This window comes from Podarcis raffonei, chromosome 16 (assembly GCF_027172205.1).
Source record: "Podarcis raffonei isolate rPodRaf1 chromosome 16, rPodRaf1.pri, whole genome shotgun sequence".
In the NCBI taxonomy this organism is placed as follows: Eukaryota; Metazoa; Chordata; class Lepidosauria; order Squamata; family Lacertidae; genus Podarcis; species Podarcis raffonei.
This window is the reverse complement of record NC_070617.1, coordinates 10864133-10881878: the sequence shown is the minus strand read 5'-3', so window position 1 is coordinate 10881878 and position 17746 is coordinate 10864133. Positions and strand designations below refer to the sequence as shown.

The following is a 17746-nucleotide window of genomic DNA, read 5'->3' as shown; positions in this document are numbered from 1 at the left end:
TCCTGCATGTGGAGCCATGAGATGAGACGAGCCTATTATTCCCGCTGTCACAACACGCAAAACATCCCTCCCTCTCTGTCTCTCTCGTTCACTCTGTCTGTTGTTTTTGTTTTTTCCAGACGCATCACACTCTCCTGCTGGGCTCTGGGCACATAGGTCTCCGCAACCTTGGCAACACGGTAAGAAGTGGGCGCTTAGCCTCCCCAGCCCCAGGTGAAGAGAACTCCCCCCCCCTGCATAAAGGACTTGTCACAAAGGTTTCTTTTGAAAGGCCCCAACAATGTGCAATTTTTGTTATTCAAAAGATGCCTTAAAATAACCGGCATTGAGAAGTCGAACTTGGTAGGAGGCGAGGTAGCCGTGTCAGACTTGCCACAATGAGCGCAGCAGAAGTGATGTCTCTTATTGAGTTTGTTGTGTGTGTGTTTTAAAGCAAAGGTGGCAAATCTTTTCTGGTGGTGGGTGAGATCTGCATCTTCCCCACCCCATTTGACAGGTGGGTGGGGTTGCCCACCTGCCAATTGCCTGGATCCGCAGTGGCATCTTGCGATGCAGCGCTTTGAAGTCCTGACTTTCGGGACTTCAAAGCGCAGCGTGGGGCTGTTTGAAAGCCCTTTTGCAAACTGCCCCCGCTGCTCTTTAAAACTCCAGAGGCTACATTTGACAACCTGGTAGGCCAAGATCGGCCTGTGGGTTCCCCACCGCAGATGATTTTGACTTTCAGCTTGTATGATGTGTGCATATTCTGCACAACCGCTCTGTGCCGTGTACAGAAAACAAGTTTGGAATTCTGCATCCAGGTGTCGCTGAGGGAAGTGAGGTTGGGTGGTATGCTCCACGAATGTTCTGCACTAAGCACCAAAATCGGACGCAGGACCCAGCATCTTTGGAAACTCAATGGGATTTTAGCTGCTGCCTGAAGCCTGCTTGCAACCCTGCCGCTTCAGTCCCCGTTCCTAACCCTTGATCCCCATCTGGAAGTTGTGGGAGCCTAGCAACAAGGACACACACACACACCCATCAGCTGTGCCAACCTCAGCATAACTAAGAACATACGCTGTGGTTGGTTGCTCCAAAATGGCAGCATACTCCTGTTTCCCACCACCACCAGGAGGCGAAAAGGGGAGAACATGGAATTGAAGTCAGGATTGCTGGCTAGGAATATGGGTCTTTTATTGCATTCTGCACTGGAGCACTCTGTAGCTGATGTGCAGTTCACAGTTGTCCCCCTCCTGTCCAGGCACTGACTCACCCCAGGCCTTCTTTGCTCCAGCAAGGTTTTATTTATTTAAAGGCATTTAAAAACAGCTTTTTTTATTACAGTCGTACCTTGGATCCTGAACGCCTTGCAAGTCAAACATTTTGGCTCCCAGACGCCGCAAACCCGGAAGTGACTTTCCTGTTTGCAAACTATTTTTGGAAGCCAAACGTCTGACGGGGCTTCCGCAGCCTCTGATTGGCTACAGGAGCTTCCTGCAGCCAATCAGAAGCCGTGCTTTCGTTTCCATCCATTTTGGAAGTCGAACGGACTTCCGGAACGGATTCTTTTCGACTTCCAGGGTACAACTGTATTCTTATTCACTAAACAGTGTGCAACATAAAAACAATGAGTTGTAGCCAATGCAAATCCTATTCAGAGTAGACCTATTGAAATTAATGGACCTAAATTAGGTGTGTTGGTTTTTGAAATATTTCTTACTGTGTTTTCAAGAATAAGGAATACATCAGCGGAGGAAGTTACCTGTTGAGTAAACTACCGTATATATCCGTGTATAAGACAATTTGTTTTTCCAAAAAAATAATGTCAAAATTTATGGGGCGTCTTATACACGGATAGTGCCGAGGGTGTACTGGCGATTGATTGTTGCTGTGAGCAGGAATGTTTCATTGGCGATAGGGATGTTGATTTGTGTATGCGGCGAGGGCTGCTGCTGATAGGCTGCTGCTGCGGCAAGTGGGCAGTTGAATGGCAGTTGCTGGCGGGTGATTGTTTTTGCCCCCCCCCCAAAACCCCTCAAAAACTGTGGGCAATCCGCTCCAAAAAAAGCTGAACAACTGAGGACAACCCTCCGCAAAAAAACCCTCAACAACTGTGGGGCACCCCCCCCCATTTTCTTAAAACTCAGTCCCCAAAAGGGGGGGGGGCGTCTTATACATGGGGCATCTTATAGATGGGAAAATACTGTATGTTGATACAACTGTATTACATAATTATACTTCCCTCAGTCAGCAAACAATGGGATGCGGGTGGCGCTGTGGGTTAAAGCCTCAGCGCCTAGGACTTGCCGATCGAAAGGTCGGCGGTTCGAATCCCCGCGGCGGGGTGCGCTCCCGTTGCTCGGTCCCAGCGCTTGCCAACCTAGCAGTTCGAAAGCACCCTCGGGTGCAAGTAGATAAATAGGGACCGCTTACCAGCGGGAAGGTAAACGGCGTTTCCGTGTGCTGCGCTGGCTCGCCAGATGCAGCTTGTCACGCTGGCCACGTGACCCAGAAGTGTCTCCGGACAGCGCTGGCCCACGGCCTCTTGAGTGAGATGAGCGCACAACCCTAGAGTCTGGCAAGACTGGCCCGTATGGGCAGGGATACCTTTACCTTTACCTTTACCTTTACAGTCAGCAAACAACCATTCGCAGAGCCTCTGTAACAAACTCACTAAATGAAACAAAACTAAATCTCCTGCAATGTTGGTTTTCCCCCCCTGTGAGTTGGAACATCATTGGATAAACCCCAATGGGAGGGGGGTTTACTCAACTTGTTTTTGCTCAGAGTAGATCCGTTGAAATTGATGGCAAAGACAAAGTAACGGCATTCTGTAATACAAGGGTAAGGACAGAAAATGTCCCGTTTTCAAGTCCCCGCCCTGTGATGTTCTGCAGGGTGCTGTGTTGCAAGTAGAATTTTCCCAGCTGATTTAAAGGTTCTCCCGGGACTATACAGGGGCAGGTGACCTTTCAGGTAGCTGCATCCTGTGTGTCTGCAGACGATCCCTTTTGGGGGAACGGGAACGCTGCAGGCCATGACGATACCCCCATTGTATCTCCCCCTCCAGTGCTTCATGAATGCTGTGCTTCAGTGCCTGAGTAGCACCAAGTCCCTGCGGGACTACTGCCTCCGTCGGGAATTCCGGCAGGAACAGCCCAGCGCTCTGCGGACCCAGCAGGAGCTGACCGAAGGTAAAGGGGGGAAGTGGAAAGACCCTGCCCTGCTTTTTCTGTTGTTGTTTTCCCTCCCGTCGGCAGAGTCGGTTATGTAACCAGATCACTGTCTGAACGAGCTTCAGCTAAAAAGGATCCTTGTAGTGAGCCAGCAATCTAAATTGGTCTCTGGAGGGCCTTAATCCAATCCCGGTTGACCACTATTATATAAGTACCTCTGCCTTGAACAAAGTATTATATAATTAGAGGACCTAATTCCAGCACTGTCCTGTCCTGTCCCTTTCTCACCTGCGAGGCATTCATAGGCCACCGTCTCTGGCCTTCAGCTTGCAAACATATTACAGGAAACACCTAAATAAATATTGTGGGTCAAACTGCCCAGGCTTATAATCCACAATTTTGAGGTGAGGGGTGGAATGGTGGGACAGGGAGAGGATTATGAAAGTCACTCCTAAAGGAGCGGGTGTTTGATATTGCATTGTGTTTGCACATCTTTTTCCATTGCTCCAGCCCCTCCTCTGACCCCCTTGATAGTTTTCCACCAGCAGTATCTTTGAGCCTGTCCTGTTGGGAGGGAGAGGGTCTAGGTATGAGTTCTGCCTCTGCCACAGTCTTCCCTGTGCAGCCTTGGACAGGCCACATACCTAACTCCAAGCCCCAATTCCTCATTTGTAAGACAAAACCAGGAATGGTAGCATATTTGCCACGTTTCAAGGAAGAGGAAGCAAAACGAAGTTTGCTGAGTGTTTTCCCCAGTGTAAAAATGGAGAAGGAGAAAGGGAACAACTCCTTTATTTTCTTTTTTGTGGCTCTTCATTCTCCAGCCTTTGCAGATGTCATTGCCACTTTATGGCACCCCGATTCCACGGAGGCCGCCAACCCCAGCCGCTTCAAAGCCGTCTTTCAGAAATACGTGCCATCCTTCACAGGATACAGGTGAGGCAAGTTGGGGTGCCTGTTGCCTTATCCCTGCCCCAGTGCGGTTGCACATTTCTTACCCACCCCAACATTTCCCCCACCCCGGCCTGCCCAATGCTTCTGCCTTTCTTCCTTTTCTAGCCAGCAGGACGCTCAGGAGTTCTTAAAATTTCTCATGGATCGGTTGCATGTGGAGATTAACAGGAAAGGGCGCAAGACTCCCAGCATCCTCTCTGACGCCAAGCGACCCTCAGTACTAGAGGACACGGACACCTTGAGGTGAGTGCAGAAAATGTGGTGCCGTCTTGTGAGCTGGGCAGAAGAAACTGCTCTATACCACAGATCGGAGCATGCTTCTATTTTTTGAAGGGGAGAGGGCAGGGATTGAACCTGAGACCTTTGGCTTGCGAGGCGAGTGCTCTACCGCACAGCTACAGTTCCTCCCGGAATGTGTCAAGCTGCTGTATACCAGGTCATCTATCCCAGTACAGTCAAGTTGCATCATCCGGGCATTTTACTTACACAAATTCAGCTTTACATGCCCAGCTGCGGCTCCATTCCAGCCTTTTTCTTCTGCCTCCATCTCTCTCTCTTACTCACCTCCCCCCTCCTCCCTTCTGCTGCTCACTTTCACATGGGGGAGTGAGGGGAGGCAGCAGAAACATAGGGGAGGCCTCCCCCTGGGACTTCTCCACCAGCAGCCAAATGAAAAGTAATTTTGGCTGTGCATGGTTTTCACATATATACGCAACACATGTGATGCAACTTGATTGCATTGTCTGCTGATAGAGGCTCTCCACAGCCTCGGGTTTTTGGCAACTCTGCTATCTAAGAGCTCTTATGTTTTGTTACTGTTTACAGTCATATCTCGGGTTGAAGTCACTTCAGGTTAAGCCTTTTCGGGTTGCGCTCCACAGCGACCCGGAAGTAACGGAGCGTGTTACTTCCGGGTTTCGCCGCTCACGCATGCGCAGACGCATGTGCGGAAGCGGTGGTTGCATTCGCTTCAGTATGCGAACGGGGCTCCAGAACGGATCCCATTCACATCCAGAGGTACCACTGTATGTAAAGAGATTGTTTGAATGGTGCCAGTTTCTACTATTGACACAATATATGCCGCTTTTCAGCCAAAAGAGACCCCCAAGTCAGCTCACAAGAGAATAGATACACAAACGCCAACACAAATGATGAAAACTCAAAATAATTAACATTTGAAGAGTGTTTGACTGCGTTCGTTTTCCTGCCAAAGAGGCAAAGAGCATTCCCCCCCCCCCCGCAAAACTGAGAGCAAGATCAAATCTTTAAGCAGCGGCTCCTCTTTATAAGAGTCCCAGTTAGGGGGCAAGGCAGGTGGAAAAGCTTGCCCAGGATGATTCCAGGAGACTTTCCCGCGACTGGAGATCCTTGGAATTGGATCTGGAACCGCTACATGCAAAGCGCAGGCTCTGCTACTGCTTTTTGGCCGCCTCCCCTAAACACCACCTCAGAAGAGAGAGGAGATAATACTAGAAGGGGCTTCCCAAGGAAGCTGAATGTTGGAAGATTCAGGACAGGCAAAAGAAAGTCCTTCACGCAGTACAGAGAGTTAAACAGTGGAACTCACTCCCACAAGATGAGTGGTGGCCAGCAACTTGGATGGCTTTAAAAGAAAATTAGGCAGGTTCATAGAGGAGAAGGCTCTCGATGGTTGCTGGCCACAGATTCTGTGTTCTCCCTCCACCATCAGAGGCAGTTGCTGGGAAGCGCAACTGCGGAGAGTGCTGCCACTTCCCAAGGGATCTGGTCAGCTACAGTGAGAGCAGGCCTTGATGGGCCTTCTGGTCCTGCAGGCCTTTTCTTATGTTCTTACAATGGGCTCATCTTTCCTGGTCCAGTGGCCTGTCCCGGTGCAGGGTGTTTCTGACCTACCTGGGTTAATGTGGTGAACAGTTGGGCCTGACCTCTCAGTGCAGCTGAACTACTAGCAGCGCTCAGAGTGTGTCTGAGCACATAAATGCTGGAGGCTGGGTTTCTCGTCTTTGCTGTGGGCTTGAAGCCTGATTCATACCTGCATCTCCATTGCTCAGTGCAGAGCTTGGATGTGAGAATTGCCATGCTTGGAAAGCATTTGTGTGTGGAGGAGGTGTTTGATGAAATCTTCCCTGCGGTGACTGGTTGTTGCTTACTTAATAATAATATCTAACCGTTCTGTAGCGCTCCAGTTTTCAAGTGACATCGCAGACATTCTCAGGTAATTTTTACAATGCCCCCTTAACCTGGGCTGGTATCGTCACACCCACGTTTCAGATGGAGTCTGAGACTGGCTTGCCAAAGACCATCTAGTGAGGTTGCTCCTGAGGCAGGATTCGAACCAGGAACTTAAAGGTTCCCGGCTTAGCCTCTTACCCCCATACCAGCTATCAGCTTGCTGCCACTGAGCTTCCAAATTTCAGGGGTTGATGGGCTTCCAGTTCACCATCAGTGCCTGGGATTGTAAGCTCATCAGGGGCCTGTTTTGGCTTTCATTCTTCTGCAGTGATGCATTGATACTGATGTTGCTGAATTAAAATAATAATCGTTTTGCAGGTGGGCTCTGCTTCTGTGCTCTGCCCCAGTAACCAATGCCCCACCTCCATCCAACCCTCTCCCACTTCCTGATGTTGCTCACACTCTCCTCTTGGGTTTCTTTCCTCTCCCCCCCCCCCCAGTGATGACGAACAAGCCAACCAGATGTGGAAGCGCTACCTGGAGCGAGAAGACAGCAAGATAGTAGGTGAGCAGGTCATGTTTCTTGCACAACCTTGGGCTGCCAGCTCCCATCATCCCTGACAGTTAGCCAGGGACTGATGGGAGATGGAGTCCGGCAATCCCTGCCGGGCCACAGGTTTCCCCCATCCCTGCCCTATAGCATGGGAATGGTCTGAGCTGAGCCATAAGGCCGAAATGATTTGCCTGTGACTAAGCCAGTCTAAGAATCGCCCACCTGGTCACATAGGAACATGAGGGCCACTCGAGAGTAGACCCAAATGCAAATGCCAGTGTGCAACTCCTACAGGGTCCTTTTGATTCCATCTATTATCAACTTGAAATGCTCTCTTGGAGTCAGAACGCATGAGCTGTAGCAGAATGTGCAAGTCAAACGCTGTTTGTAAGCTGGCCCACACAGTAACAGAAGCATCTCTCTCTCTCTCTCTCTGCTAGATCTCTTTGTCGGCCAGTTGAAAAGCTGCCTCAAGTGTCAAGCGTGTGGCTACCGGTCGACCACGTTTGAAGTTTTCTGTGACCTCTCCCTGCCTATCCCAAAGGTAGGCTCCTGGTGTCGTCACGGCAGGCTTCAGGGCAGATGCTGTTAAGTGACTGATGAAGCTTCCCTACAGCAAGTCAGATAGCTAGCCTGGCCAGCTCAGAACTGTCCACTAATATGACTGGTACCTTAAGGGATCCTTTTTAACTGGAGAGTTAATCTGGGAATCCTCTGGAGTGTTTTCTCTTTTAACTGGTTAACTAGTTAAAGTATTGGGGTTTCCCCCCTATCCTGTAAGCCAGGAGTAGGGAAGGTGGGACTTTCCATATGTTGCTGAACTCCAGTTTCCATCATCCCTGATGACTGGGATGATGGGAGTTGGAGTCATTTGCGCTCTGGAGGGCCACAGCTTCCCAATTGCTGCTGTGAACCACTTCAAGAGAGAGGTTTTTTAAAGAAAAAGAAAAGGTGGTGATTTTAAAATTAAGATTCCTGGTCATCATTTTGTGTTTATCTACTGATGAGCAATGTCGGAAATGGACCACTGGTGCTACACTGACATCAGGCGATGCTTCCTTTTGAAGCCCCAGTTGTCAGGACTTCGAAGTGAACTGTAGGGCTTTCAAAGCCGCCCCCCCCCCGTTTCCCTTGCAAACTACTGGACTGTGGGCCTTTCCTATAATTTTGCAGTGGCTCAGAAGCAGCAAGAAGGAAAAGGGAGGGGTTTGGCCATCTGAGCAAAGGGACTTGACATCCCCTTGAGCAGGGGAGATAGACTGAGCTGGGGGAGGAGAGGTCCCTGCACCCAGCTTCTGGGTAAATTTTGGCGCTTGCTGGCCTGGCAGTGGGGCAGAGAGACTGCCAGAAGTGGAGATCTTCATCCCTGCTTTTGTTTTTACATGTGAGCACTGATGTTTGTAAGCCTCCTCGAACATTCAGCCTAACGGATAGGGTGGTGGTAAAGATGATCTTTCCAACCAAACCCTTGCCCTGATTTCACAGAAAGGCTTCACCGGTGGGAAGGTATCTCTGCTAGACTGCTTCAGCCTCTTCACCAAGGAGGAGGAGCTGGATTCTGAAAACGCACCAGTAAGTTCATCGTGCTTTTCTGCCACGTGGGTGATGGCATTAGCAGTAGCGCCTGTTTTACTGAATTTGTGGTGTCTTTTTGTTTAAATGGTAATTGTCTCACAGTTTGAGAGGTTTTTTAACAAAAAAATCTCCAGTGGTTTATAAAAACTTTTACAGAAATAAAATGAAGTATAAGCATCTTCTCTTCTTCTTCTTCTTCTTCTTCTTCTTTTCTCTCTCTCTCTCTCTCTCTCTGAGCAGGTGTGTGACAAATGCCGGCAGAGGACCCGAAGCACCAAGAAGTTGACCATCCAGCGCTTTCCTCGCATCCTTGTGCTACGTATCCTTTCTACATTCTCCCCCCCTCCCGCCCCAACTTCCCCCAAGAATTGGGAGCCAGTCAGGGTTGCAGCTGGCGGGAGATTGCCCAAAGTATTCTGTTTGTATTTTATCTGTGGATGTAGAAGCCACTTTGCAACCAAAGGTTACCAAAGCGGCGTACAGAAAAATATCAAGTTGAAATCCCAAAAGAATTGCCAACTCAGTAAACTACAAGCAACAATAGCAATTTCTACAGTTGTACAATTGTTGTCCTGTAGTATGACTGCGCCACACTGCAGGGAGAAAGTGGCTGCTTAGAACAGTCTGTTAAAAATGTTAAGATGGTCAAACTGGCCTACTTTTCAGGCTGGTTCTGCAGAATTACACAAAGTACTTGTGAAATGCTATACATACAGTCATACCTCGTGTTACGTTTGCTTCACGTTGCGGCTTTTCAGGTTGCAAACGTGGCAAACCCAGAAGTGTTTACTTCCGGGTTCGCCACACACGCAGAAGCGATCTGCACGCTTCGTGCATGCGCAGAAGCGCACTATCATGCTTCGTGCACACACAGTAGCGGCACTCTACTTTTCAGGGTGCAAATGGCATCCCGAAACGGATCGCGTTCATAAGTAGAGGTACTACTGCAAATCAAAATCGGATGCTTTCCTGGGTTTCCTAAGGAATTGGGGATTGGCTTCTGCTGGCCTCTAAATATGACGCTGCCAAGGCTATTCTGGCTTGGGTTTTCTTTTATGGTGAAGCATCAGGTTATGCTGCACTGATGTGTGTGATACTGGGTATCTTGCTCCTTTCCAGTCCTGCTGAGTTTAGGGGGGAAGGCAAGAGGCGTATTCTACAGCAGTGGGACCAATGGTCAAAGTGCCCTCGCTGCACTCGGCACAGGCATTACAGTCCTTCTCCAGGCTGAGTCCTGGAGAAAACTATATATAATAAAATAGCTTGTGCAAGGTTTTGCAATACAAGGTGGAATGCCAGGAAGCTGCTGAAGCCCACCTAGTCCCCTAGAACAGCTTGACGCATGAAGCGACAAATTTATATTTCTTTTTTTAAAAAAATAATTTTTTATTAATTTTCCAATACAATTGTACATTTCTATCCAAATTTTAACACATTATCTCTTTTTGAGCTTCCTTCAGCTTCTCTAATAATCATCCGTATTTATCTCTTCAGTACGCATTCCCTTCGTTTGTATTGCCATTTATTTTCCCTCCCCCTTCTATTTCTTTTGACAATACATCTCAACTTTTACAGTGCCTCTTGAAATCCCACTAGCGTTGTTTGTACATCACAAACATTTTTCAGATATTCTACAAACTTTCCCCAGTCTTCGATGAACTTTTGGTCTCGCGCATATCTGATTTTCCCAGTTAGTTTGTCCAGTTCCACATAGTCTGTCAGTTTCATTCTCCATTCTTCTATAGTCGGTATTTCCTCTTGTTTCCATTTCTGGGCCAGTAAAATTCTAGCTGCTGTAACTGCGTATTGAAAAAGTTTACAGTCCTTTCTTCTTATTTCATTTCCTGTAATCCCTAAAAGGAAAGCTTCTGGTTTCTTTATAAAGGTATATTTTAACATCTTTTTCAATTCATTGTAAATCGCTTCCCAGAAGCTTTTCACTTTCTTACATTCCCACCACATATGATAAAACGATCCTTCTTTTTCTTTACATTTCCAACACTTATTACATGTCTTATACATTTTTGCTAATTTAACCGGTGTGATGTACCATCTATAAAACATTTTCATAACATTTTCCTTCAATGCCATACATGCACTAAATTTTAAATTTTCCTTCCACAGTTTTTCCCAATCATCAAATTGGATATTATACCCAAAATCTTTGGCCCAATGTATCATTACCGATTTAACCTCTTCATCTTTCGTATTCCATTCTAGCAATATTTTATACATTTTTGATAAAATTTTACACTCATTATTTATTACATCTGTTTGAAATTTTGACTCTTTTTCTCCATAGCCACTTTCTTTTATGTCTTTTTTAAACATTTCATTAACCTGAAAATAATGCAACCAATCATATACATATTCTTTAACTTGTTCATATGGTTTTATCTTCCATTTCCCCTCTTCTTTGATTACCATTTCACCATACATAATCCAATTACCTCTCATATTAATTTTCTTTACACTCATAACTTCTAGCGGAGATAGCCAGTGTGGAACTCTTGGTTCCAATAAATTTTTGTACCTGTCCCATATTTCTATTAACGAATTCCTGAAGATGTGGTTCCCAAAACCTTTGTGGATTTTCTTCTTATCACACCATAAATATGCGTGCCATCCAAATCTGTTATCAAAACCTTCAAGATCTAATAATTCCTTATTTTCTAATTTTATCCATTCCTTTAACCAACATAGGCATATATTTCATTGCCTTTATATCCCACCTTTGCTCCAAGGAGCTCAGGGTGGTGTGCATGGTTGTATGCCAGTGTGGTGTAATGGTTAAGAGTGGTAGTCTCGTAATCTGGTGAACTGGGTTCGATTCCCTGCTCCTCCACATGCAGCTGCTGGGTGACCTTGGGCCAGTCACACTTCTCTGAAGTCTCTCAGCCTCACTCGCCTCACAGAGTGTTTGTTGTGGGGGAGGAAGGGAAAGGAGAATGTTAGCGGCTTTGAGACTCCTTCGGGTAGTGATAAAGCGGGATATCAAATCCAAACTCCTCCTCCTCCTCCCCTTCTTCTTCTTCTTCTTCTTCTTCTTCTTCTTCTTCTTTTCTCCTGACCTGTTTTATCCTCACAACAACCCTGCAATTTAGGTTAAGCTGAGAGGCAGTGACTGGCCCCTAAGGTCACCCAGCGAGTTTAATGACCAAGTGGGGACTTGAACCCAAGTCTCCCAGCACTTTTAATTGCTTTTCCATCACAGGCACAGCACAGACATATAAGGATCGTGCTTAAAAAGCAGGCTAAACCCGTGAGATTCACTTAGATGCACACCTGCCATCAGGTGTAGAACTGAAAGGATGAGTTTACCTAATTTTTTATTAATCATTTATTTTCAGCATTGATGCCACCTTTAGCCAAAATGGTTTTCAGAGCAGGTTTACAAAAAACAAATACTATCCCTGCCGTGTGGCTCACATTCTTAAATGACATGACACACGAGGAAAAAAGAAAGGGAGGAGGAAAAAGCAAACTTGAGTACTTCAAGTTGCAGCCAGTTATATTGGTTCATGTGTTTTTTTTCATCATCGTCAACCACTTTGAGAAACAGACGGTGAAAAGCAGGATATCAGTTTTGAATAAACAAAATTCTTTAACTCACCCTATCCCAGACCTGAACCGGTTCTCCACCACCCGTTACTCCATTAAGAAATGCTCCGTGTTTGTGGATTTCCCCCTCCAGCAGCTCAACCTGAAAGAGTTTGCCAGCGAAAAGGCGGGTGAGTTGGCATGCCAAGTCTGGGCCAATCCCTCCTGTGCCGTCTCAGGGCCTGCTTGCTGGAGAAGGGGTAGTCTGAGCTCCTCCTGTTCTCTCTCCCTGTTCCAGGCACCCCTGTGTACAACCTCTATGCCCTGTGCAATCATTCTGGCAGCGTCCACTACGGCCACTACACAGCCTTCTGCAAGGACCAGTCCGGCTGGCGGGTTTACAACGACTCCCGGTGAGCAAAGAGAAGATGATGGCTTTCCTTTCCTTTCCAAATCTCCACTGCGCTGATTCTAGTCTAGTTCTAAGGAAGCTTTCCTAGATCAAAAGCGAGGGTGTAAACACTCTCCAGGGTTTTGTAGCCAAACGACGCTGGTCAGGCGATCCAAATTCTGCAACCCGGGTTCGAAATGCGTAATTTCCTTGTTGAGTAATTCTGGGGAGGAGAATTCCCCAACACTGAAGGCCTCTTCCATGCATCTCATAGGGAGATAGGGAGTGAGACCGTTGGTCCAGATCGCTCAATATTGCCGCGTCTGTCTACTCTGGAGTCAGGCAGGTGCTCTCTCTCCAGGACCTGCCCGGGGGTGGATGCAAAGGATTGAGCCTGGAACCTTGTGCATGTAAAACATGCACTGCGCTGTGGCCCATTCTCCCAAAAAAGGAACCTAGGATATATAGGAAGCTGCCTGGTATTGAATCAGACTGTTGGTTCACCTAGCTCAGTGCTGCCTGCTCTGACTGGCAGCAGCCCTCCAGGGTTTCAGGCAGGGGTCTGTCTCTCCCAGCCCTACCTAGAGATGCCAGGGATTGAACCTGGGACCTTCTGCATGCAAAGCAGCTCCTCTCCCACTCTCATTTAGCCGCACTTGTTGATGTTACACTCTCTCTCTCTCTCTCTCTCTCTCTCACTCTCACTCTCACTTTCAGCTGTTTTGTAGGCATACGGAGTAGAAAAGTCCTTTTTTTGTTCTTAAATCAAACCGTGAAGGGCAGGAAGGGCAGGAATGCACCCTCTGTCAGCATTTTCCAACTCTACAATTCTGTGATTCCACACCCGCTGTGGGATTGTGGCGCTCACCCAGGCCAGCTCTTTTATGGGTCAGAAGTCACTTCCTGAACCCTTCCTGCCTGTGGCCTGCTTCCTTGCACCATAAATCCTGTGCTCTGCTCTGGACCAGGATGCTAATATAATTAGGTAGCTGTACTAACTTAAGTAGCTTAAGACACCTGTTCCTAATGTGTGCCCTGCTTGGCAAGGGTTTAAAGCAGGCCAGGCTGCTGCCTGAACACCCTTGATGCAGCCTTGCAGCCAGCTTCAAAACCATTCAAACCCGGCTGCCCTAGAACCCAAATTCTGCATGTGAACAGCTCAGTTTTGCAACCAATGCTAACAACAGCAAGAGGGTTGTATCCAACATAGAGTAGACCCATTGAATTCAACAGGCATGACTGACTAAAGTTCATTATTTTAATTAGCTGACTGAGCAGGAGTGAGCAACCAAAATCTCTGGTTTTCCTCACTGGCACGTTTCCCCCCCTGCTCTTTTGCACGATACAATCCTCTCCTGCTCATTATGGGATACTGGACATTGGTGCACTGCCCTCCAACCTCTCGGAGTCTTCTTTGGCCGTCACAGTGATTTCTAAGATTTCATCTAGCATAGCTCAAGTATCACCACAAAATCAAAATGGCTACAGAAAAATAAGAACCTGGCAATTAGATTGATAAATTATGTGACCCTGTGACTTTGGCTTTCTTCTGTACACTTGGCAGTGGTTATTAATTTTATTTAGTATCCTCTACACATATGGAAGGGACGCGGGTGGCGCTGTGGTCTAAACCACTGAGCCTAGGGCTTGCCGATTGAAGGTCAGCGGTTCGAATCCCTGCGATGGGGTGAGCTCCCGTTGCTCGGTCCCTGCTCCTGCCAACCTAGCAGTTCGAAAGCAAGTCATAGTGCAAGTAGATAAATAGGTACTGCTCCGGCAGGAAGGTAAATGGCATTTCTGTGCACTGCTCTGGTTCGCCAGAAGTGGCTTAGTCATGCTGGCCACATGACCCTGAAGCTGTATGCCGGCTCCCTTGGCCAATAAAGCGAGATGAGTGCCGCAACTCCAGAGTCGCCCAAACTGGACCTAATGGTCAGGGGTCCCTTTACCTTATACACATGGAAGTTTACAAAAGTACTGGGCAGGGAGGGGCGGCAGTACAGGCAACGCCAAATTTCCAGTTGGTTCAAAATGCAATTGCTTATTTGACACTGGGAGGAGATCAGATCACTGGGAGGAGATGTGATCTCAATACCATCAGCTTTGGTTATTTACTGGTTTCTAGACTAAATTCAGAGTGCTGGTATTAACTTCCTAGAACCAGCACACCATAAGGGCTGCCGTCTCCCGTGTGACCAAGTCTGAAGTTCATCTTAAGATGCCCAGTTTCATGTTCCTTTACTGTAAGACAGATGTGGGGAACCTGAACTGCAGCTCCCTGTGAGTCCCAGCAGATGGGCAAGGATGATGGAGCAGGGGCAGACTTTCAAATTTCACCAGCGCCCTTTGTGGATCCACCTCTTGCCTTCCAATCTGATCAGTTCAGTACATTAGAGTTGTGGTGCGCTGCTCAGCGCTCAGTGCGGCAGAACTGGTCACTCTGCCTAAATCCGCCTCTGATGGGAGTTGTAGTTCTGCAACATCTGGAGGAGTATTCCAGGCGAGTAAGATGAGCAGGCAAGTAAGGTTTCTCTGCTAATGTGCCATCCTTTCTCTCTCCCCTCCCCCCCCCCTTTTGCAGTGTGTCTCCCATCAGCGAGAACCAGGTCCCGTCCAGCGAGGGCTACGTCCTTTTCTACGAGCTGGACGACATGCACTGGAAGAAGCAGTAATAGTATTGGAACCCAGCACTTTCGGCCCTGCCGCCCCTCTTACCTCATAGAGACTGGTGCTCGGGTCTTTTTAAAAAAAATCATTTTAAAAAAGCGACGACGACAAAAAAAACAACAATAAAAAAACAAACGACACTGTGTGGGGTTTGTTTCTACGAGTGACCCGGGTCATCCACTTCTCCATATACGTACCCAGGTTTCCTTTTTATTTTATTTTTTTCCTCATTTGTTCTTTTTTTAAAATAAAATAAAAATCACCAGGTCTTAAGGCAGGATGGGAGCGAAGTGGTTGCAGGGCAAGGCCTGGCAGAGAGAGCGAGTGTGTATGTGTGGGAGCTTGTGAAGGGATATGTGTGTGTGGGAGGAAGAATGCACAGAGCCTCCATTGTCCGTCCGCTTGCCCCCCCCCAAGCCCTCAGGGGAAATAACATGCGCTTACCCCTCAGTCTGACTGTGGCAGCCACTACTGATTTTAAACGACTATGTGACTTTGTATATATAATGATGGGTTTGTACATAGATGACAAGAGAAAAATGAAGAGGTTGAAACTTTTTTTGTGAATAAATTTACTAAAAAAATAATAACAAAAATGGTGTTTGTCTCACTTCTGTTTGGGGGAAGGGGTCGTGGGGTTGATGCTCAGCGGGGGGAAGAAGAGACATTTTGGGGTATTGGTTTAGAGCAGGCTTCCTCAACCTCGGCCCTCCAGATGTTTTGACATGACAATTCTCATCAGCCCTGACCACTGGTCCTAGCTAGGGATCATGGGAATTGTAGGCCAAAAATATTTGGAGGGCCGAGGTTGAGGAAGCCTGGTTTAGAGTGTCGGACAAGGATCCAGGAGAGATCAGGGTTCAAATCCCCACTCGGCCATTATGCTCACTGGGTGACCTTTAGACTGGGGAAACTCAGGCACTGGTCCCTTTGGATGAGAAAGAATTAAGGTACTTAATTATCATTTTTATTTCCAATTGTGAAATGGTTTATAGGTGTGAGTGTGTTCATTTTGTGTGTGTGTTTGTAACATAACGCTTACATCTTGGCACAGAGTTCTGTGTAATCTAGAAGCAGGCACATGTTTTCTTGTTGCAAGACAAAAAAAACACTGGTACTTTTTGTGCTAGCAGAATGAAGCCCAACTGATTCCTGGGCAAAACTCTGTTGGAAGGCGTTAGTTGGTTGCTGGGGTGACCCCACCAGAGTCCAATTAGTATCTCTACTCATTTGGGATGCAGGAAGCCCCAGAGAAGGGGTGTGCATCTCTCTCTGGGTTACTTTTTCTTTCTAAAATTCTCTGGTGTGTTTATAAAAAGTTTTTCTCCCCCTAGCCCTGAGAGTGTCATTTGTCTTTATTTGAGACTTCTGTGAACTAAAATATAACTGTCTTTAACACAGGAGACAAAGGAAATGTATGTGTGTGAGAGACAGAGACAGAAAGAGAAAGAATTGTATCCTAGAGATTATCAGAATGGCAGTGGTGTTTAGGGGCTTCTGCTGGGGTCAAGATTTAATTTTGAAGTGCATTATTTTCACTGTTACTGGGACTGTGTTTGTATTTTATTATTATACCTTATGAATTACAAAGGGATTGCTTAATTTTATTGTATATTTCTTAATGAGCTGTTTTTGTTAATTTGTTTTTTTATTGTTTAAATTTTGTTATATTTTGTAACAGTGAATTATGTCTTTTTCATGGTGTGGAAAACCTGCACACAAATTATGATAGCCAATGCTAGTTGATGGACAGTGGATTATTATTAATAATAAGTAACTTTGTTAGTTGCTTTGCCCAGGGAAACCCAAAGATGAATTCATTTCAGTGGGTTTACTCTTAGTACAATTAGTTAGCTACAACCCTGGGAGATTTAAACTTCAACGTGCCATACTCAAAGCCACTTCCCATGCATTATCTAGCTGCTGTCCTTACAACAACTTTGTAAAGTAGGCTGTTGTTGTGCCCATATTGCAGATGGGGAACACTGAGGCTGAGTGTGTTTTGCTTAATGCCACCTCATGAATCCTTGACCTTGTTACCTCCTCTTGAGTCGCACAGAGACTGGTAGCTCTGAGCATTTTAAATTCCGATGTCTATTAATCACGTTGTTCCAGTTACAGAAAGGTAGCCGTGTTGGTCTGCCATAGTCAAAACAAATTTTTTTTTCCTTCCAGTAGCACCTTAAAGACCAACTAAGTTAGTTCTTGGTATGAGCTTTCGTGTGCATGCACACTTCTTCAGATACACTTCAGATACACGTGAATCACGTTGTTGTTGTTGTTTAGTTGTGTCCGACTCTTCGTGAGCCCATGGACCAGAGCACGCCAGGCCCTCCTGTCTTCCACTGCCTCCCACAGTTTGGTCAAACTCATGCTGGTAGCTTTGAGAACACTGTCCAGCCATCTCGCCCTCTGTCGTCCCCTTCTCCTTGTGCCCTCCATCTTTCCCAACATCAGGGTCTTTTCCAGGGAGTCTTCTCATGAGGTGGCCAAAGTATTAGAGCCTCAGCTACAGGATCTGTCCTTCCAGTGAGCACTCATGGCTGATTTCCTTCAGAATGGATAGGTTTGATCATCTTGCAGTCCATGGGAGAGCAGGGGTCAGCAACCTTTTTCAGCTGTGGGCCGGTCCACCATCCCTCAGACCATGTGGGGGGCCAGACTATATTTGGGGGGGGGGATGAACAAGTTCCTATGCCCCACAAATAACCCAGAGATGCATTTTAAATTAAAGGACACATTCTACTCATGTAAAAACAT

General features: G+C 46.9%; 1 protein-coding gene across 4 annotated transcripts in view; it reads left to right on the top strand.

Annotated features, from left to right (window-relative positions):
- Positions 1-15582, top strand: part of USP21 (ubiquitin specific peptidase 21) — a 28295-nt gene extending 12713 nt beyond the window's left edge. For 3 of the 4 annotated variants that reach the window (XM_053368582.1, XM_053368579.1, XM_053368580.1), the window contains 11 exons: positions 120-179; positions 3050-3173; positions 3980-4091; positions 4215-4352; positions 6761-6825; positions 7254-7357; positions 8299-8385; positions 8629-8707; positions 12012-12119; positions 12227-12341; positions 14901-15582. In XM_053368582.1, coding sequence (XP_053224557.1) covers positions 120-179; positions 3050-3173; positions 3980-4091; positions 4215-4352; positions 6761-6825; positions 7254-7357; positions 8299-8385; positions 8629-8707; positions 12012-12119; positions 12227-12341; positions 14901-14991 — 1083 coding nt within the window. In that variant the 3' untranslated portion in view covers positions 14992-15582. The remainder of the gene's footprint in view (positions 1-119; positions 180-3049; positions 3174-3979; positions 4092-4214; positions 4353-6760; positions 6826-7253; positions 7358-8298; positions 8386-8628; positions 8708-12011; positions 12120-12226; positions 12342-14900) is intronic. The other variant, XM_053368581.1, reaches the window with a different exon arrangement.
- Positions 15583-17746: the final 2164 nt, after the last annotated feature.